The sequence below is a fragment of the Chelonoidis abingdonii genome, chromosome 17 (assembly GCF_003597395.2).
Source record: "Chelonoidis abingdonii isolate Lonesome George chromosome 17, CheloAbing_2.0, whole genome shotgun sequence".
NCBI classification, from domain to species: Eukaryota; Metazoa; Chordata; order Testudines; family Testudinidae; genus Chelonoidis; species Chelonoidis abingdonii.
In genome coordinates, this window is record NC_133785.1 from 34,247,192 (window position 1) to 34,265,116 (window position 17,925).

At 42.9% G+C, this 17,925-nt stretch overlaps 1 protein-coding gene across 1 annotated transcript in view; it reads left to right on the forward strand.

Moving 5' to 3' along the window:
- LRIG1 (leucine rich repeats and immunoglobulin like domains 1) overlaps positions 1-17,925 on the forward strand; it is a 137,101-nt gene that overhangs the window by 50,391 nt on the left and 68,785 nt on the right. The window contains exons 2-3 of the mRNA XM_032775758.2: positions 8,184-8,255; positions 13,693-13,764. Coding sequence (XP_032631649.1) covers positions 8,184-8,255; positions 13,693-13,764 — 144 coding nt within the window. The remainder of the gene's footprint in view (positions 1-8,183; positions 8,256-13,692; positions 13,765-17,925) is intronic.

Consider the following 17,925-nt stretch of genomic DNA (forward strand, 5'->3'; position numbering starts at 1 on the left):
CAAACTTTGACTGGAAGCTCTTTGGGGCAGGGACTAGTTTTTTATGTGTTTCTACAGTGCCCATCGCAGTGGGGTCTTGATGTTTGACTAGGGCTCCGAGGCTCTACCTTCATACAGTTATTAATAATTTCCCCCATAAGAGACTGCAAAATAATTCAGTTTACTGCAGTGCTATGAACCAGGGTAAGGGTGTCAGCTCGAGTGTTGTTTTGCATTGTGGCTGTTCTCACTCTAGGAAGGCTAACATGAGGGAAATAACTTGAGTGCAGGTCAGTTGAGTTAACGCTGCAGCAAAGACAAACCCTTAGTATTTTTCCTTCCTGAATAGAGTTTAAAGACTATTATGGGACAAGCCCGAGTTTTAGAACAGTGACTTGTCTGTGCTTCCCTGGCTTACAGAGTGCTTAGATGTGGATCAAAAGATATCAACATGACATGCTTTGTATAGTGATGCTTATTTATATGAACACAGTAGACTATAGACCCTTGGGAGTGATACAGTTCATCTACACAGTGTATTTTATTTTAATACATGGGTCTGGGACTTAACTTGACAGAAGCCATTTGGAAGATTGAAAAACTTAGTTACCATTGAAAAGTCAATAAAGAAAAACTGCTATATATACACATGTGTCAGTTACAACTTTTTAAGGAGCTTGACTTATTTTATCCCTGGAATTGAGGATGCCTAAGTTTGTAATGTAATGATTATCTAAAAAAGTTTAGAAGATAGGAATTTCCAGAATGGGTTGGATCAGTGGTCCATATGTTCCAATATCCTGGTTCTGACAATACAAGACGCTTCATTTCTTGCCTCAATCTCTGCTGCAGAAAGCGGTTAAGGAATAACCTGCCCAGTGGCAAAAAGTTCTTCCCAGCCCTGGAGGATGGCTTAAGTGGCTCCCTTGAGTTACCACTATCTCTAGAGGCAGATTGGTCAATCTGGCTCAGTTGCAAATTCTCCCATGCAATGCTGCTGTCAGGATCTGCATGAGTTACAACAGCCTCTAGGCTGCTTTAATTTATTACGGGAGCGAACTGGATGCTTGGCTTGCCTGGGCTGGGGGAGCACAAAAGTGGTCTTCTAAAGCTACATTTGAAATATCCTCCACCCCCAGAACACCCCCTGGATGCTCCTAGGCCATATCAGCTATTGACATTTTGGGGGGGCTGGAAAAAGTATTATTACTCCTCATTATCCTGGCTAGGTGGGTAGTAAGTTGAACTTTGAGTTTCTCCAGTGAAGGGGATTCTACAGCCTTTCCTGGAATTTGTGAACTGGTTTAAATTCAAGCAGGCTCTGTTCCACAGTTGCTTGTCTTCAGAAACAGGAACATGTTTCCCCTCCCCTTCCCCAGCCTGTCCCCAGTAAATCTGCTCCTTTTGCTTTTCATATCCAACCAATTGTGTGCTGTGCGGTAAAGCATCTACAAACATTTGGGAATGGCGGGGAGGGCTGTCTGTTCAATATACTATGGGCTAGGCAGCTATCTTTCAACAGATTAGTAAGAGGAATTTCTATTGCAGGGCTCAATTGTTCAAGGCTCTCCACTCCTTTTGTGCGTGAACAGTGAAAAGTTGTGTTATGACAACGGTTGACCAAATGTTTAATGAAAGCTGCAGCTGGCAGTAACAGAATTCCCAGACATTCTCCCTTTCTCTCCTGCCTGTCTCTGCAAGGTGCAGATATAGTTTGGACCCAGTCTACTTCACTGACAGATAAATGGTTTTGACTTAAGAATCTGAAGCTCAAACCGCACTGAGCAAAATTCTGCTGCTGCTGTGGATTGCACATGCAGGGAATCATTTTTGTGTTTATTAATTTGTTCAGCAAACAAGCCAATAATTCCTATTTTGAAAGGAAGGGTTTTTTTTTTTGTTTGTTTGTTTTTTACATGTAAGCAGTGTGAACAAAGCACACTATGAATGCTGCTGCATTAGCACCTTGATTGCCCCTTGGGATGTGTGGAAAGAGAATTTGTATAGCATTCTCCAACTGAGCAAAGTCATGCAGCTCCATGGAATTTGGTCTCCTTTAAAGGAGGCCTTCATTGGTAAAACTGACTTTGGAATGTGCAATGTTGTTATAGCAGAGAATCCTGTGGCACCTTATAGACTAACAGACGTTTTGGAACCTGAGTTTTCGTGGGTGAATACCCACTTCGTCAGATGCATGTTATCATGGCACTTAAAGAGCATGGGAGGAAGTTGAGAATCAGGATGTGTACCTCATTATTTAGCCAGGATTCCGCACCCCAGCTCAAATAGACACTGCCGTCTTTTTAGTCATGTTTACAAAGTTCAGTGGCCCGCAGTGCTATTTTACAGTCCCAAATAAAGGCTAACGCTACACACAGAAGGCCCTCCTGCGTCAGTTGAACATAGTCTCAATTCTTGATCATGCCTCCTTTAGTGACAGGTATGGACAAAGTTTACATACCAGCACATTGCTGGTTTAGCCGATAAAAGGAAGAAATGAAGAAATTGTAATAATTAAATCTAAAGCATAAAACAGTGCACAAGGCGTAAAGCCAAGCTAGCTTTTCTTAGTTCAGTTGCTAAGAATCCTGTTTCGATTCCAACAGGAGACTGTCATCAACAAGCTGAATTTTAGTAGCAACCCACTGACTAATCACAGTGGTTGAACTCATTCTCCAGATAGTATTCTGGAGTTTGTGGCCACCGGGTTCTGCCTTCTTGGGGATACATGAAACAGTGTAGCTGTAGATGATATTCACATAAGGCTACTGTGTTGCAGCTGCTTGATCCAGAGCTGACAGGTAACTTGGCTATTACTTTAGGGGCATGCTGGGGGCAGATTGTTTTAGTAATAAGAAATCTTAAAACATAAGGCAGAAGTATTTGCCCAACACAAAAGCCATTTAGCAATTGCATAGTTCAGGCACTGCATTAGACAAAGGAATTCCTTACGGGGAAAAAACCCTGCTTGCTTGCTCTCAGCTGTGGTATATTAGAAACTTGATAATTTATACCAATTGGAGAACTGTTTCTCTGGCACTTACGACCAGTGTTTCTGTTCCTGGCACCCTATGCCACTCATATTCTCCTGCTGCTCTGTGTGAAGTTGATTTGAAGGGGATCAAAGCTAATGGTGAATTAACAAACAGTAGCCTTGGCCTTCGTTTGTTTGTTTGTTTGTTTTGTTTGTTTTTTGCATTTAAACTGATCTTTAGACTGCAGGGAACATTGTCTTCCCTTCCTTTATTTGCATTCCAGTAGCACCTAGAAGCTCGCTACCAAGATTGGAGCCTAATTGCGCTAGGCACCGTCCCTACCTCGATTTTTATTTACAATCTGAATAGGCAAGACAAGCAAAGGGTGGCAGAGGGAACAGAAGCAGAGAGGCGAAACGGCTTGGTTACACAGCAGGACAGAGCCAAGAACAGAACCCAGGTGTCCTGACTCCTAATGTAATACCCCTGCCTCCTGAATCACACTACGTCTCTTTAACATTTGCATGTTCTGACCGAGGTGCCGTATACTCTGTATCAAGGAGCTGAATTTGGGAACAAAGCCCTCTTGGGCTATTGATGCTGCAGAGTAGAAAGTCTGCAGTATCTTAACATAAATTAAAACAATGATGATCTTGCTGGAATACAGCATATGAAAATGAGTAGTACAATTGGAGCAGGAGCTCCTGTGCTATTTAGTTTGATATATTCCATTTATTTTACGCTGACCCCATATTTTCAGTGTTTAATGGGCTTCAGATTTCTGTATCGATAATGCAGAACTGCATCATATAGATGGGGTCAGCAGGAAGATGGAGGTTTGAGTAGGTGGGGTAGAGTGAATTGAGTCTTGGGCACCTAGGGAGGCATGCAAAGGTGGGATAATCAGACATTACCATTAACTGAATGTTTCTGTTAGTGTCCAGCAGTAAAATAGTTAGCAAAGTTGACATTTAAATAGTCCTGCAGATTTTAAAATTGGCAGTTCAAAGTAATGAACATGGATAGTTCACGTGTGTTGTTTCAGGTTGTCTGGAGACTCAAGAAGATAGCACTGCATTGATTTACCCTTGGTTCCTGTTTTTCAGATTGTATTTCATAGCCTGTGAAAACCAAACAAACAACAAATTTAGATATTGGTGCCTAATTCTGCAGTGTGGGGTAGAGTTGGTAAATTCCATGGCTCTGGTTGTAATAAGCAAAATACTGTTATGACACAAGAATAGCCGGAAACCTGTGTGATGGCTCTGAAAGTCTTCAGATCTCTGGAAGCATAACAACAATGTAAAACAGGGATCAGCAACCTTTGGCATGCAGCCCGCCAGGGTAAGGCCCCTGGCAGGCCGGGCCGGTTTGTTCACCTGTTGCGTCTGCAGGTTTGGCCGATTGCAGCTCCCACTGGCCACAGTTTGCTGCTCCAGGCCAATGGGAGCTGCAGGAAGCGGTGGCCAGTACGTCCCTTGGCCCACGCCGCCTCCCGCAGCCCCCACTGGCCCGGAGCAGCGATCCGCGGCCAGTGGGAGCTACGATCGGCCGAACCTGTGGCAGGCAAACAAACCAACTCGGCCTACCACAGGGCTTACCCTGGTGGGCCACATTGGAAAGGTTGCGGTTCCCTAATAAAAGATTACCCATAGTCACCTTAACCTGTGAGCCTCAGAAGTTTTAACCTTCTGAGATCTTTGCTTTCATGTCATCATGATTAAGTGTTTGAAGCATTGATAGACACAGCAGAAGCTCCTTTCCGTTCCCAGGTGTGCTGAGTATCCGAGTTTTTAAAGGCCAGGTACACCCACAGGGAGGAGATATTTTTGCATTCACGACTAAAGACTAAAATATTGCGATCACGTACTTCAGAATTACTCTTCAACTGCTGTTAGGAAAACAAAACATGTCACATAGTGAAGATGATGCTTCAGCTAAACAAGAAACCCTCTGCCTTTTCCACGTGATATTCCTCGGTAATGTTTTCTGCCTGCTTTCCCCATCTATAACATGGAGATGATACTTTCTTGTGACAGAGGGGTGGTTTCATGTTTGCAGAGAGCTTTGAGATCCTTGCACAGAAGGTACATTATAAGTAGAAAGTATTATAACATTGATTTTTATGATTTGGTCTCTTTGCGGAATGTGATTTTTGTAATACACAGCACACTAATAATGGTTATAGAATGAAACTATGCTGGCTGGCTGCATTCATGAATTTAGAAACTGCTTAGCTGCAAAAACAAGTTCATAGGAATTAGGAGGATTGCAGGCTTTGTCCCCGAATCTATTTGCTGCTTGGGTAGGGATGCAGAGATCTGCTTGCATGGGGCAGCTTTCAGGATTGAGGTTTAGTGTATGTCTTGACTGCAAAATTAGCCCAGCCTGTTACTCAGGTGTTGCTTCTAGCCCACCCATCCACACATATCACTCCCACCTGAGCTTAGTGGTACTTTCAGATGAGCTGGTAACTCACCAACTGGAATGAGGATGCAGGCTAAATAACTCCAGTGCTGATAATCTTCCAGTGCCTTCCTACTATCCTCCTGCCCCCCTTCCGTATGCCCCAAAGGGCAGACACGTTATTTCGCAACTCACTGGGAAGGAATCAGAGAGAAGCTCAGCTTATTGCAAAGCAGAGAACCTTGGAGTATGCCCCCAGAAGCCCTAGCACCGCCAGTGAGGATGTGGTAACTTAACTGTGGCTTGACAGGGTGGATGCTCACCCCTGTTCTAGGCTAACCCCGGCGTGCAGACCTGGATGCTGATTATGCAGGCTACCTCTGCAGTGAAGACACGCCCTTAGAAAGAAATGCTTTACGATGAGTCTATTTCAACCCTTGGCTTCTGAAGAATTGACAAAGTCCCATACACCTTTTGTATCTGTATCAGTCTCTAGCTCTGCAATGTCAGATCTTCATCTACACAAGGTCCTGATACTGGCTACAGAGGAAGGATGATCCAGTAGCTGGAGCACTAGCCAGTGGGCAACCTGGGTTTAATTCCTTACTCTGCCACAGATTTCTGGTGTGACCTTGGGCATGTCACTTAGCCTCTCGGTCCCTCAGTTTGCCATCTGTACATCGGGGCTAATGGCATGTCCCTACCTCCCGGGGGTTGTAAGGATAAATATACTATATTGTGAGGTGTTCAGATAATACAAGCAATGGTGGGGGGCATATAAATACCTAAGCCAGAAAGATACATCCTCATTTATACCAAGCCCTTTATTCTGTCAGGAGAGGGTAAAGTGGCCTTAATGTACATTGCCATCCACCCAAAGAAGGTTTTCCCTTAGACTGTGTTTCTGCTAACCCAGTGGTAGCACCAATAGGAATAGTATCAGAGAGGTAGCCATGTTAGTCTGGATCTGTAAAAGCAGCAAAGAGTCCTGTGGCACCTTATAGACTAAGAGATGTATTGGAGCATGAGCTTTTGTGGGTGAATACCCACTTCGTCAGTTGCATGTAGTGGAAATTTCCAGGGGCAGGTATAACCGCCAATAGGAACGTTTCCCCAAAAGAACACACCTCAGATGGCTTTCTTTTTCTGTGTCAGGCCTGTAGGATGTTCTCTGTTGAACACTCCTTTTTGGTCTGTATTCAGGGCACAGACAAGCTCAAACCTGATTTTTGCCTTGTGTTTTTTTTTAAAAAAAAGGCTGTAATATAATCTCTGGACAAATTGCACTTTAATTGTAGTTGTGCTATGAATATGGACTTGGCTTTCAAATGTTACTCTTAGTTTAAACTGTAGTTTGACTTTTATTTAGATAAACGTCATTGAGTTCATAGTGAAATGGATATCTGCACTAGGCTAGTATTGATTTAAAGGTCTCCTGAGTGTTTTAAAAGATGGTAGGAGCGTACAGGACAGCATATTTTTAAAATAGATGCTTATATGATATTTCAGACCTAGATACTAGTGTAGCTATTAAGGGTCTACGCTGTGCTGTTGATGGGCATTGTCCTCTTTCACAGCAGGTATTTGCAGAAGATTGCATGTGTCATGCTAGCCAAAGAAGACTTTCGAAGTAGTGCAACTTTTCCATGTGTGAGGGGAAAATTACACAGTTCCCAGTGAGCAATTGAGCATCCTGAGCAGCTGAATTTTGGGGGGTTTATCTAAACCTGAGGCATCAACCTTTTTGGGTCAGATTCAGAGGCGGGATATGGACAGTACAAACTCCAGATCAGCGAAAGGATGTAACCTCCATGCAGAGGAGGCAAAAGGCCTGGGTTATAGCAGGAGTAATAGCCTAAAGCAGGCTGTTGAATGATGTAAAACTAAAACAGGCCCCCTCATATTTATCTTATATCTCTGGGCACTTGCTTTTTTTCCTGCTAAAACCCCACCTATATGCCTCTTCCTTTTGTGTGTTATGCTTGTAACAATTTACCAACACCACCTGCATCATATTAATTAGCCGCCATTTGAGTCTTGCACATTGTTAGTTGACTGGGTTTTAATCAGCATTTACTCTACCAGTAAGTCCTCCTTACCTGAATTCTATCCTCCTTACCTGCAATGTGGGGTTTGCTGATCATGCTGATGTGGGAATGGAACTTGGGGAGTTGAGAGATTCACAAAGCTATAGCAAAGCGTAGTTCTTTAGAACTGGTGCCATGTATTTGTTCTCTCACACGATTTTGTTCATTAATTGTTCTAGTCTGCCCAAGGGTTATTCACTGCAATGGTGGTGAGTGTTTGCGCAACCATGTTCCCAATAATTTGGCACAGTTGTGGATGAAGTACATGCAGCACCATGTAGTGAGTTCCAGGCCGAAGTCTATGGTAAAAAGGAACCATTCAGACATATTGATGGATGTAGCCTTGTTAGAAAATGTGTTGTACGTACTGAGACGATGATTCACTAATATAATGCACAGGGAAATGTTCTGTTTATCTATGATAAGTAGCTTGGTTATGAATAACCAGTAAGAAAACAATAAACTTAAATGTATCCTATTAAGACAAATTAACTGCATATATTAATATGAATGGAGGAAAACCTAGGGAATACCTGTGTATGTTCTGCTAGTAGAAACAAAATATTTGGCTCAATTACTCAGCAGAAAGTTTCCCTTCCCCCTCCACCTGATTTCTTAAGTGCTCTTGTAAAACAGCAGATCATCTCACAATGCAGTCCAGAATAATTAAGATGACCTGGTTTTGCTGAGCACAGTGACTGTAGTTTGCTGATCCCACTGTCTCTTATTTTAACAGAAACCTGAGCTACAACAAGTTGACGGAGATCGATCCTTCTGCCTTTGCAGAGCTGCCGAACTTACGGGAAATGTAAGTATTTTTTCCAAGGCTTTAATTGCATTTTTGCCAGGATGGCTCATGGAGCAATAGGAAACTGTATGCAATTTCCCAAGACACCCCTTAGTTGACTTGCATCAGCAGATCAGTATTTTTCATACTGTACCTGTGTGCTACTTTTTCTGTAAATCAGTCAATTAGTAGAATGCAACATCTCAATTAAACTGGCATGCAGCTATTGGAAATCATTGGTGTTTGCCTCACTCTCTACTTCATGCATGGCTCTGTGGGAGTAATTCAGTTAACGCACCTGAGCGCACACACGACTCTGCTGAAAGACTATCCCTGCAGCAAGGCAGAACAGACTGAGCCGTGACATCTGATGCCAGCCTAACCCAAATCTCCCAGGAAACAAAGGTGTAGTGTAATGGACAAGAAAGCACTTAACTCTGTCTCTTTCTGCCTCTGGAGTTTGTATTGCTTTTGGAACCAGTACAAATTTTGTTTGCAGTCTGCTTTGAGAACCTAAAATGATGAGTTTTGTTTCATGTTTTGGGGGGGGAGGGGAGGGACTGGTGAAGGACAGAGTACTAGTAAAAGAGATCCCCTCATCACAGATAATATCATCAGAAGGAATTTCGACCCTGGACTTGCAAGCTCTTGTAACTCCGATCTCTGTAAACATTCACTGATTAATGCCCACATTGCTGCTCTGATTGTCAGATGTTATTAGCACTTCCATGGGCTCTGACCTGGGGTAGTGAAAAATGAAGGTGACTCAGTGTCTTCAGTGGTGGGTTGAGGTAATGGTCTTTCATTAGAATGTTAAATTACTGGCATGCTTGAGGTTTGGTTTCTGTTGGAAAAGCTACTGATGCCCCTTGGGAAGCAGGGGAAACATTTCTTTTTAGAAATATCACTGTGCACTGTAGGTATTATGTGTTTCTTCTTGTCCTTCATCCCTTTTCATTGAGCATTAGCTCTTATGCCTGATCCTGATATCCTCAGACAGCCAAAACAATTTACATCACCTAGAGTCTTGTCTGACTGATGCCTGCAGGATTGGATCCTACAGATGAACCTGCTACTTCTCCTCCTGCCTAATCTTCTGTGGCCCTCCTGATTACAGAGCAGTCAGTTAGTTATTAAGTAACAGGTTCGTGATTTTAGGTGAGGAATATGCAGCAAGAGGAGCTGGAGTGTTCTAAAACAAGCGTGATTATTTATAAGAGCAACAATGAGAAAAAGAGAGAGATGTAGACGAGCAGTAATGGTTTCTATATAATTACACGTTCCAAGTTAATTAAACTCTGGAAAGGCTTAAATTGCTCAGGGTGTAGAGAATAGAGCCACAGAGCCAGTCCCACTGGTTTTGTGTCACTGAATGTTATCCTAACATGATAGTGGCTTGGTGATGGGTTTATATATGAAAGTACCTGAAGACATATGACTTCAGGGGCTAGCTGGAGGTGTGAAGATTGGAAGCTTGGTACCTCAATTCTTACTGCTTATATTGCACCCATTGAGGATGGGGCTCCATTGCGCTAGGCACTGTACCAATACAGAGTAAGAGAGTCTCTGCCCTGAAGACTTCCCCACCTAGAACGGGGGAAGGGATGCAGCACAAGCAAAGTGGAAGAAGACCCTTCTCATGCCTCAGCCCATCTCTCAGTGGTCTCTCAGTGAATCAAGACAAGAACTGAGATCTGGGAGCGTTATCTCTCATTGAGCCACTTTGCTGGGATAGACATAAAGAAGTGTTGCCAAATTAAAAATCACACTGAAGTGAGAGAACTGTTTGCATATTGTTGTTACAAGTCAGTCAGTGCTACAGCAGGATGGCAACATTTGAAACACATCGGAGGAAAATGGGCGAGAGTCTCAATTACATTAAAGCTCCTTTACACCCTCTGGCAATTTAAAGGGATCCTACAATGTATGTAAATGGGAATTAAGCCCAAATTACGTAAAATATATTCATGTGTGTGCCTGTGCGCACACAATATAAACATTATTTCCAGTTTACTTTGTGTATTTGACTGCACTTTGCATCTAGCCACTGTAGAGTTGGTCAATTACTTTCCCCTTTTGTGTTTTGCCAGCTTTGCTCACAGTCACAGGGGAGAGAGACTTAACTTTTTCTCTATTTTAAAAAACAAAACAAAACATTGCAAAACCACACAGATTGAAAGGGGGAACTCAGGAGGCAGGTGAAGTACCTGAAAACTTCCTGTAACTCTTCGTAGGTGAACGGATTTCTAGTTGGGTTTGTCCTTTTCAATACACACAAACACACCAACCTGAACTCCCCAGTGTGATTTTTATAGTGGCATGGTGACTACTGTATTACCTCCTCCCCCCCACCCTGTACTTTTGAAAATTTTAGGAGAGTGTTAACGTGTCTTTTGTTTAATGGTCAAACAAAGTGGACCCTACTTACAGTGCATTTTGAAACGGGTAACATCCATTGGGCTGTGGAAGGGTGTTTATAGGAAATGACTTCACTATACATTGATTTGGCTATGCCACAGACTTCCTATCTACCTTTGTGTGAGTTCTTGCTCTGTGCCTCAATTCTCCATCTGTAAAATGGGAATAATAATCTTTCCTCCTCCTGCTTCTCATGTTAATATGCTGTTGGCATTACCTGCAAGCCCATGTGAAAGCAAATACCTTGCATAGTATATGAGAAGCCAAAAGGAAGTTCTGTGGTACATTAACTGTGGAATTCCCCCCCCCTTGCAAAAAAAAATTGTTTACAAAACAGGATTAATTTAAATTGCCCTTATCTCTTCCCATCCTGCACAAAGGATGGCACTGGTCCACTTCTCTTCTATACCCTCTGTTCATTACGAGTTGCTTTGCTCCTTGTGGTAGACTTCTGATATTTGAGTCTAGGTCAGGTGTAGTTTAGAAGCAGCTGCAGGAAAGATTGCTCCTCTCATTCCTTTGGAGGGGGGGTCCACCTTTTGCCTAGTGGAGTGTGTGTGGGAGTGTCAGGTATTTGTGTTGCATTATTATTAATTTTCAGCAGCCATCATAAGGACCCTTCTGCAGGTTTTCAGAAAGGATTTTTTTGCTAAGTGCAGCCATGCATTGGCCTTTTAACTTCACATTTATAGTAGAGTCCTTCAGTCCGTGCAGAGGAATAGTTTTAGGAGGGGCAGGGTGGGATTGTGTAAACAGGAATCTAGAAAGATTGTAACAAGAGACCCTGTGAAATTCTGCATCATGGAGGGGGCTCCTGGACCCCTAGGGGGTGTTAGTCTTGCAGTGAGTGCTACCCCTTGCTCTGTCTTGGCAGTGGCATGGCTGTAATTGCTTCAGCATGGTCAGGGGGAAGCAAACAAAATGGCCAAGAAATTAGGTAATTTTGCAGCAGCCAGACAAGCGGCTGTTATAGTAATTAATTGACTAATTCACCATACAAACAAGGGCTCTTTAAACTGAGGAAGAGCTGGTCACATGACACGGATCTGCTTTCACTCAGAGAAATGCTTCAGATATTAGGCTATGGAAGAGACATTTCTGTATCTGATAGCTCAGTAATAGCTCAGTAATAGCAAAACCTCCTCCTCAATTGTTGTTGGCTCTGCAGAACAGTAGCTGATGAGTAATTTTCTTCAGAAAGATTGCAGGTATCCTGATCAGAGCAAATGTTCGCTAGACATGTGACAGATGTGTAAATAGAGTTAGTTACCCATTTTGAATTATTTAAAGTTATTATGTTCAACGTTTTTTAATTAATGGGATTAAGGCAACAAAGTGGTGGCTGGTGGACCTTTTTTGAGCTACTTGCACGACACTTTTAACATACCATCCTGGTGTGTCCCTGCAGAGAAGCCTAGTGGACAGAGCACTGAGCACTAGGTTTCAGGAGACCTGACTTTTATTCCCAGCTCTGGTACTGACTTTCTGGGAGACCTTAGACCTCCCCCTTCCTGTACCTCCAAGACCTCATCTGTGAAATCAGAATAATGATACTGACCCCCCTTGGAAAGCGCTGTGAGTTCTATGGATGAAAAGTGCCAGATAAGAGCTAGTTTCTTCAGTTTCTAAAACAGTTGAGCCAAGTAGCCAGTATCCTGCTTCTTGCCTGAGAGTAAGAATCAAGGTGGCACGTCAGTGTGGGGAGGAACTCAGTTTTCGCAGCAGAGATGAAGCCTACAGGTGTGGTTGGAGAGCTGGCCTGGGAGCTGGGAGATCTAGGATTAATTCCTGGCTGTGCCCTGGACTTCCTGTGTGAACATGAACACATTATTACTTACTGGGTATATGTGTTCATAGGACTGTAGTCTGACTCTTTCTCTCTCTGTTCCTCATCTTGGATGGAGCTTCTCCCACTTAATCTCGAGGAGGCTCTGGTGCTTACACCTGGTCCACACAAAGTTTTTATGAATTTAACCAAACTAATTTTTTTTATCGAAATGGTTAATGTGGTACAGCCGCTGGTGCGGTCACAGTCCTACTGGCATAAAAGTGCCTTATACTATAGTTCATTCCCCTAAATGTACAGGAATGAGTTTCACCAGTATAATCATCAATATAACTGCACCCACACTAGCGGGCTGTGCTTATACTAGTTTTGAACCAGTATAGTTTAAATAGTATAAAAATTGTGTGTAGATGAGCTCTTTGGGGGTAGGGGCTTCTCCTACTGTGTGTGTGTATCATGTGGATGCTGATCGCAACTGAGTCCTATGGGCGATTCTGCAGGACGAATAGGGGGAAGGATAGCTCAGTGGTTTGAGCATTGGCCTGCTAAACCCAGGGTTGTGAATTCAATCCTTGAGGGGCCATGTAGGGATTTGGGGCAAAAATCTGCCTGGGGATTGATCCTGCTTTGAGCTGGGGGTTGGAATAGATGACCTCCTGAGGTCCCTTCCAACCCTGATATTCTGTGGCTCTGTGAAATGCTGCTGATTGTTATGAGGTCAGGCTTCTGTTCCCAGCTGTGCCACAGACTCCATCTCTCCGTGCCACTGGTTTCCCATTGTAAAGTGCAGCTAATGATGCATAACTCACCCGAGGTGTCACAAGGTTTAATTTTGCCTGTGCTGTGGTTGTGCACCGCCTAGCACAAAAGGTGCACATATAATTATCCTCCCTCAAGCTCAGCTCCCATTAGCTTCTGTGGAAGCTGAGCCGGAGTGGGGGTTGTGCCATTAAGTGCTCACAGGTTGGTATGGTGTTCGACTAATGCTTTTCAGCGTGGTGGCTCTCGAGTGTGTAGAAGGGGGTTTAACCTGACGTGCTTTTGGTAGTGACTTTGAGATAGGAACGGCAAATACAGCAAACACCTGAACGTGGAAACATTTGCCAAATGATCAGACTTGTAGGCAAGTTACACTCCTGATGACAGATAATTAGCTGGACATTCATACAAAACACCCAACTCAGACCAGATCAAGCTAGTACATACTTCATTGTGAGCTGCTTGTTTAAACAATTTAATTTCTGTTTGTTCCAGACGCCTGAGTAACAATGAGCTGACAGCAATTCCATCCCTGAGATCTCCTTCCTACATCGTCTCCTTCTACCTGTAAGTCATTGCTCCAGCATGCCTGTTCTTTTTGCTTTCAGCAATCGGCTGTCATTTACAGGGTGGTTTAAAGTGTTACTGACGGAACGCCAGTTCCAGTGCTGCCAGCTCTTGTGCTTTTATGGTGAGCCTCATGATAATGTGGTGGTTCTACTTAAAGCCCAAACTCCAGGAGTTAGGAGAACCTCAGCTCTTATTAAAGCAAATCTCTAGCCTGCGTGATTGCAGAGAAATGCTGGAAGATATGACCTGAATGCACCCTAAAAGCTAAAATCCAGAAGGCAAATAAAAAGAAACCAAAAGTAATTAATTTATTTATTTAAAGAAATCTCATTTGTTTGAGCCACTCGTGATTTTGAGAGGCCTGACTTTTGACCCTGGGGATGGCAGTAATATTACAAGTCAGAGGGCTGTGCAGAGAACTTCCAATTCAGAGGCATGGAAGGAAGCATTTTGGGAGCTGTAAGCATCATGCAGGATTGTCACAATCGCTATTTGTAGTAAGACCGATTTTCAAATAAGGTGGAGCTCCCCAAAGCTTTCAGCCCCTGAGTCACTGGAGAGAGAAGAATGATGAGTAGGAGCATTCAGAACAGCTGCCTTTTTATGAGCATTTATGTAACTAAACTGGACACACATCTTCAGTTTGCAAACATTGGTATGAAAGTCTGAAACGTAACTTCTCAGGCATGGAGGTATTTCTCTGTCCCGCTAGCGACGGCTGGGATTACACATCTTAAAGGCTGTGTAAAGAGAAACTTAACCCGCTGCCCAAAACCTGCTTCCTGCATCCTAAGTCAACTCTAAAATTTGCCCAAGGAGCGATCCAGCCAGCTAAATCAGCAGTAAACCCAGCAGCATCCTTTATCAATGCATTGTGGCTGGCCAATAGGAACACCTTTGTGTCTTAGGCTTTAACCTTGGGTTTGCCTCATCTATGTTTACTTTTAAAAAATGAAACAGAATCAATAGGCAGCGCTGAGGGGACTTGGTTTTAAAATGCTGTTAATCAGATTGCTGCTTGAGTCTGTAGCTCTTGAGATTTGTGCTGGCAGTGAGTCCTGGGTTCTGAAGGCAAAGCATGCCTGCTGAATGCCCCGTCTCCCTTTTTACGTTAACTCTTTCCAAGGTCAAGAAGAAACTATGACTCTTTGCTGAGCATGGACTAGAAAGACAGTATTGTAGAAGGATTGTGTGGCTCTAACACACCCCTACTTTGTGTAAATGAAGCATGAGGTAGCTTATGTTAGCATTGGTGTAGCATTCAAAGGCCAAATGAAAACCTTGGAATGCTAGGATGAATTACTTCTCAGAAATATTATTTCATGGAGTCATCCAAAATAAGCAGCCACTCTTTAGCGTCTCGACAGAGCCTATGGAGATGCCTCCAATTTACCAGAGGGCTCGATGGCCCATTCTACTCAGCAGTGGAGCTGCTCTGGATTTCAGTGGCTGTGACTGAGCAGAATTTGACACTGAGACGCGAAGCTTTGGTTGCTGTTTCGGACTGTTTCCCTTCCTTCATCCTGACACCTATAGAGGAATTGCTGGACTGGAACCTTCTTAAACTAGTGGCCCATTCTGTCTCTGAGGGTCTGTCTACACTGCAATTAAAAACGCATGGCTGGCCAGTATCAGCGGTCTCAGGGTCAGGGCTGTTTAATTGCGATATAAATGTTTGGGCTCGGGCTGGAGCCTGGGCTCTGGGACCCAATGAGTGATAGCCTGAGCCTGAACCTCATTTCCCCCCCCCTCCACCACCACCACCCCTGGTGCTTCATCTCTGCCAGATAATGGCAAGATGCTTCATTAAGAGATCTGTTAATCCTTCTAATCATAGAACTGGAAGGAACCCTTGAGAGGTCATCTAAGCCAGTCCCTTGCACTCATGGCAGAACAATCATGGAATAACCTACCCATAGCAGAAATTTATTCCTAACCCTATCAGTTGGTGGGTGATGTGTGCCCACAGACATGAAGGTTTATACCCCCTGCCCTTTCTGTTTTTTTAGTATGGATGTTCTCATTATCCATATAAATGTCTAATGCTTTTGTCTTTGCAAGTTTTGGGCTTCATTGTTATCTTGTGGCCATAAATTCCACAGGTTAATTATGTGTTGCAAAAAAGTCATTTCTTTCCATCAGTTGCCTTTCATTCGATTTCATTGACTGTTCTTTGCTGTTGTTTAGGAGAGGGTAAATACAAGCACCTGATTTTATGTTCTCTGTACAATTCATAATTTTCTATTCCTGTATCATGTTCACTCCTTTTTTTAAAAAAATAATGGGACTCTTTATACATCTCTACCCTGATATAACACGACCCGATATAACATGAATTCGGATATAACGTGGAAAAGCAGTGCTCGGGGGGCGGGGCTGCATGCTCCAGCGGATCAAAGCAAGTTCGATATAACGTGGTTTCACCTATAACGCAGTAAGATTTTTTGGCTTCCGAGGACAGCGTTATATCGGGGTAGAAGTGTATTTTAATCTCTGTTCTCATGAAAGTCTTTCTAGGCCTCTAATCCGTTTCGTTGGCCATCTGTAGATCTCTTCTGTTAATTGGATCAGAACTGAACAGAGGGTTTCAGGTAGGGATAGGAGATAACTTGTTATAATGGCATTATAATGTTATCAATGTTGTTTCCTATCCTGTGTAAAAGATCTGCTCTAGGAATTACTTTGGGGAAGTTCTGTGGCCTGTGTAATGCAGGAGGTCAGTCTAGTTGATCACAGTCATTCCTTCTGGTCTTGGAATCTATGAATCTGTGAGTTCTGTAGACGCCTTAAGTTTGGGCTTCTGTTTGCCTGTGCTGTATATGGAACAGATATTTTCACTGGGTTACCCACAATGACTCTCAGATGGTTACAGTTAATGTAGGACTAGCAGTGTTCATGAGCAGTAGCTTCCATTGTGCATTACCTTGCATTTGTAAACACTGGGATGTATCTCTTCCCCCTTCACATTAGCTGCTGCTCTGCCTTTTCCACCAGTGTCAGTACCACTAGGTGATTTCCCCTCCAGGGCCTAGGCAACTGTGAAGGCTTTGAAGCAATCTTGCTCTGCTGACAAAAATTACATTTGTATTACTTAAAGCAAGTGCAGAATAAAGTGAAACAAGTTGGCTCTGTTCCTGCCCTTCCATTAGGCTGTGTAAAAAATATGTAAAGCAGAAGAGCTTCCTCCCGGTCTCAATTCAGTTTGAGTAACTTAGCTTAAAATTGGCAGCCACATCTCTCTTTTTTGGCATGAGGTGAGTTTAGTTTTTATTTGAGATATGGTTCCTTTGAAATGTGGATTCTGAAATATAGTATTCTGGTTTAGTGCACGTTTGCACATCCTGTGTAGGGGCAAAGCACTCTGCTCTTACCACCAGTCCTGGATCTGTAGAGAGACCTTCAATGAAATGAGTCAGCAATCACTTCTGGTTACTGGAAGCATGAGAAGGGTGCTGGCTGCTTATACCTCAGAAGTTGTGCATTGAAAGTTTACATATAAATTGCCAGCTTTCCTTAGCTGTCATACATAAATTATTCCCAATAGTTGGAGTTATGCTGCCTCTCTGCAATACAAATCTTATTGTTTAGTCCATTTAGGAGAATCCTGCAGGTGGTTGCATTTCATTTTAAGTTTTTATCACAGGCAATAAATGGTCTAAAACAATGTTTAAAATGACCTGTGTTAACTGACATTACTAACCAGTTGATTAACCATTAGAATAGATTACCCAGGGAAGAGAGACATTCTCCATCACTTGGAATCTTTAAATGAAAGATATGCTTTAGTTTAATCACAAATTATTGGACTTCATGTAGGAATTACTGTATTAAATTTATTGGCTGGTATTACGTAAGAAGTCAGACTAGATGATCATAGTGGTCTCTTCTAGTCTTAAAATCTGTAAATCTAGAATTGGGAATGCTGCACAGGTCAAACCCAGAGTGAAAATTCAGAATTAAGATGGTCATTTTGTCCTGTAAGAGAGAAACTGGATTATGCTCATGCGTGTGGCATAGCAGTGTATCCCTTCTTTTAAAGAAAAATAAATATATTCCTGTTTTTTTAAAATGTTTACAAATGTTTAAAGTGTGTTTACCTCAGAAACCTCTCAAGTAGATTGCATCAGTCTAAGTATTTTCCAGAAGCACATGAATGTG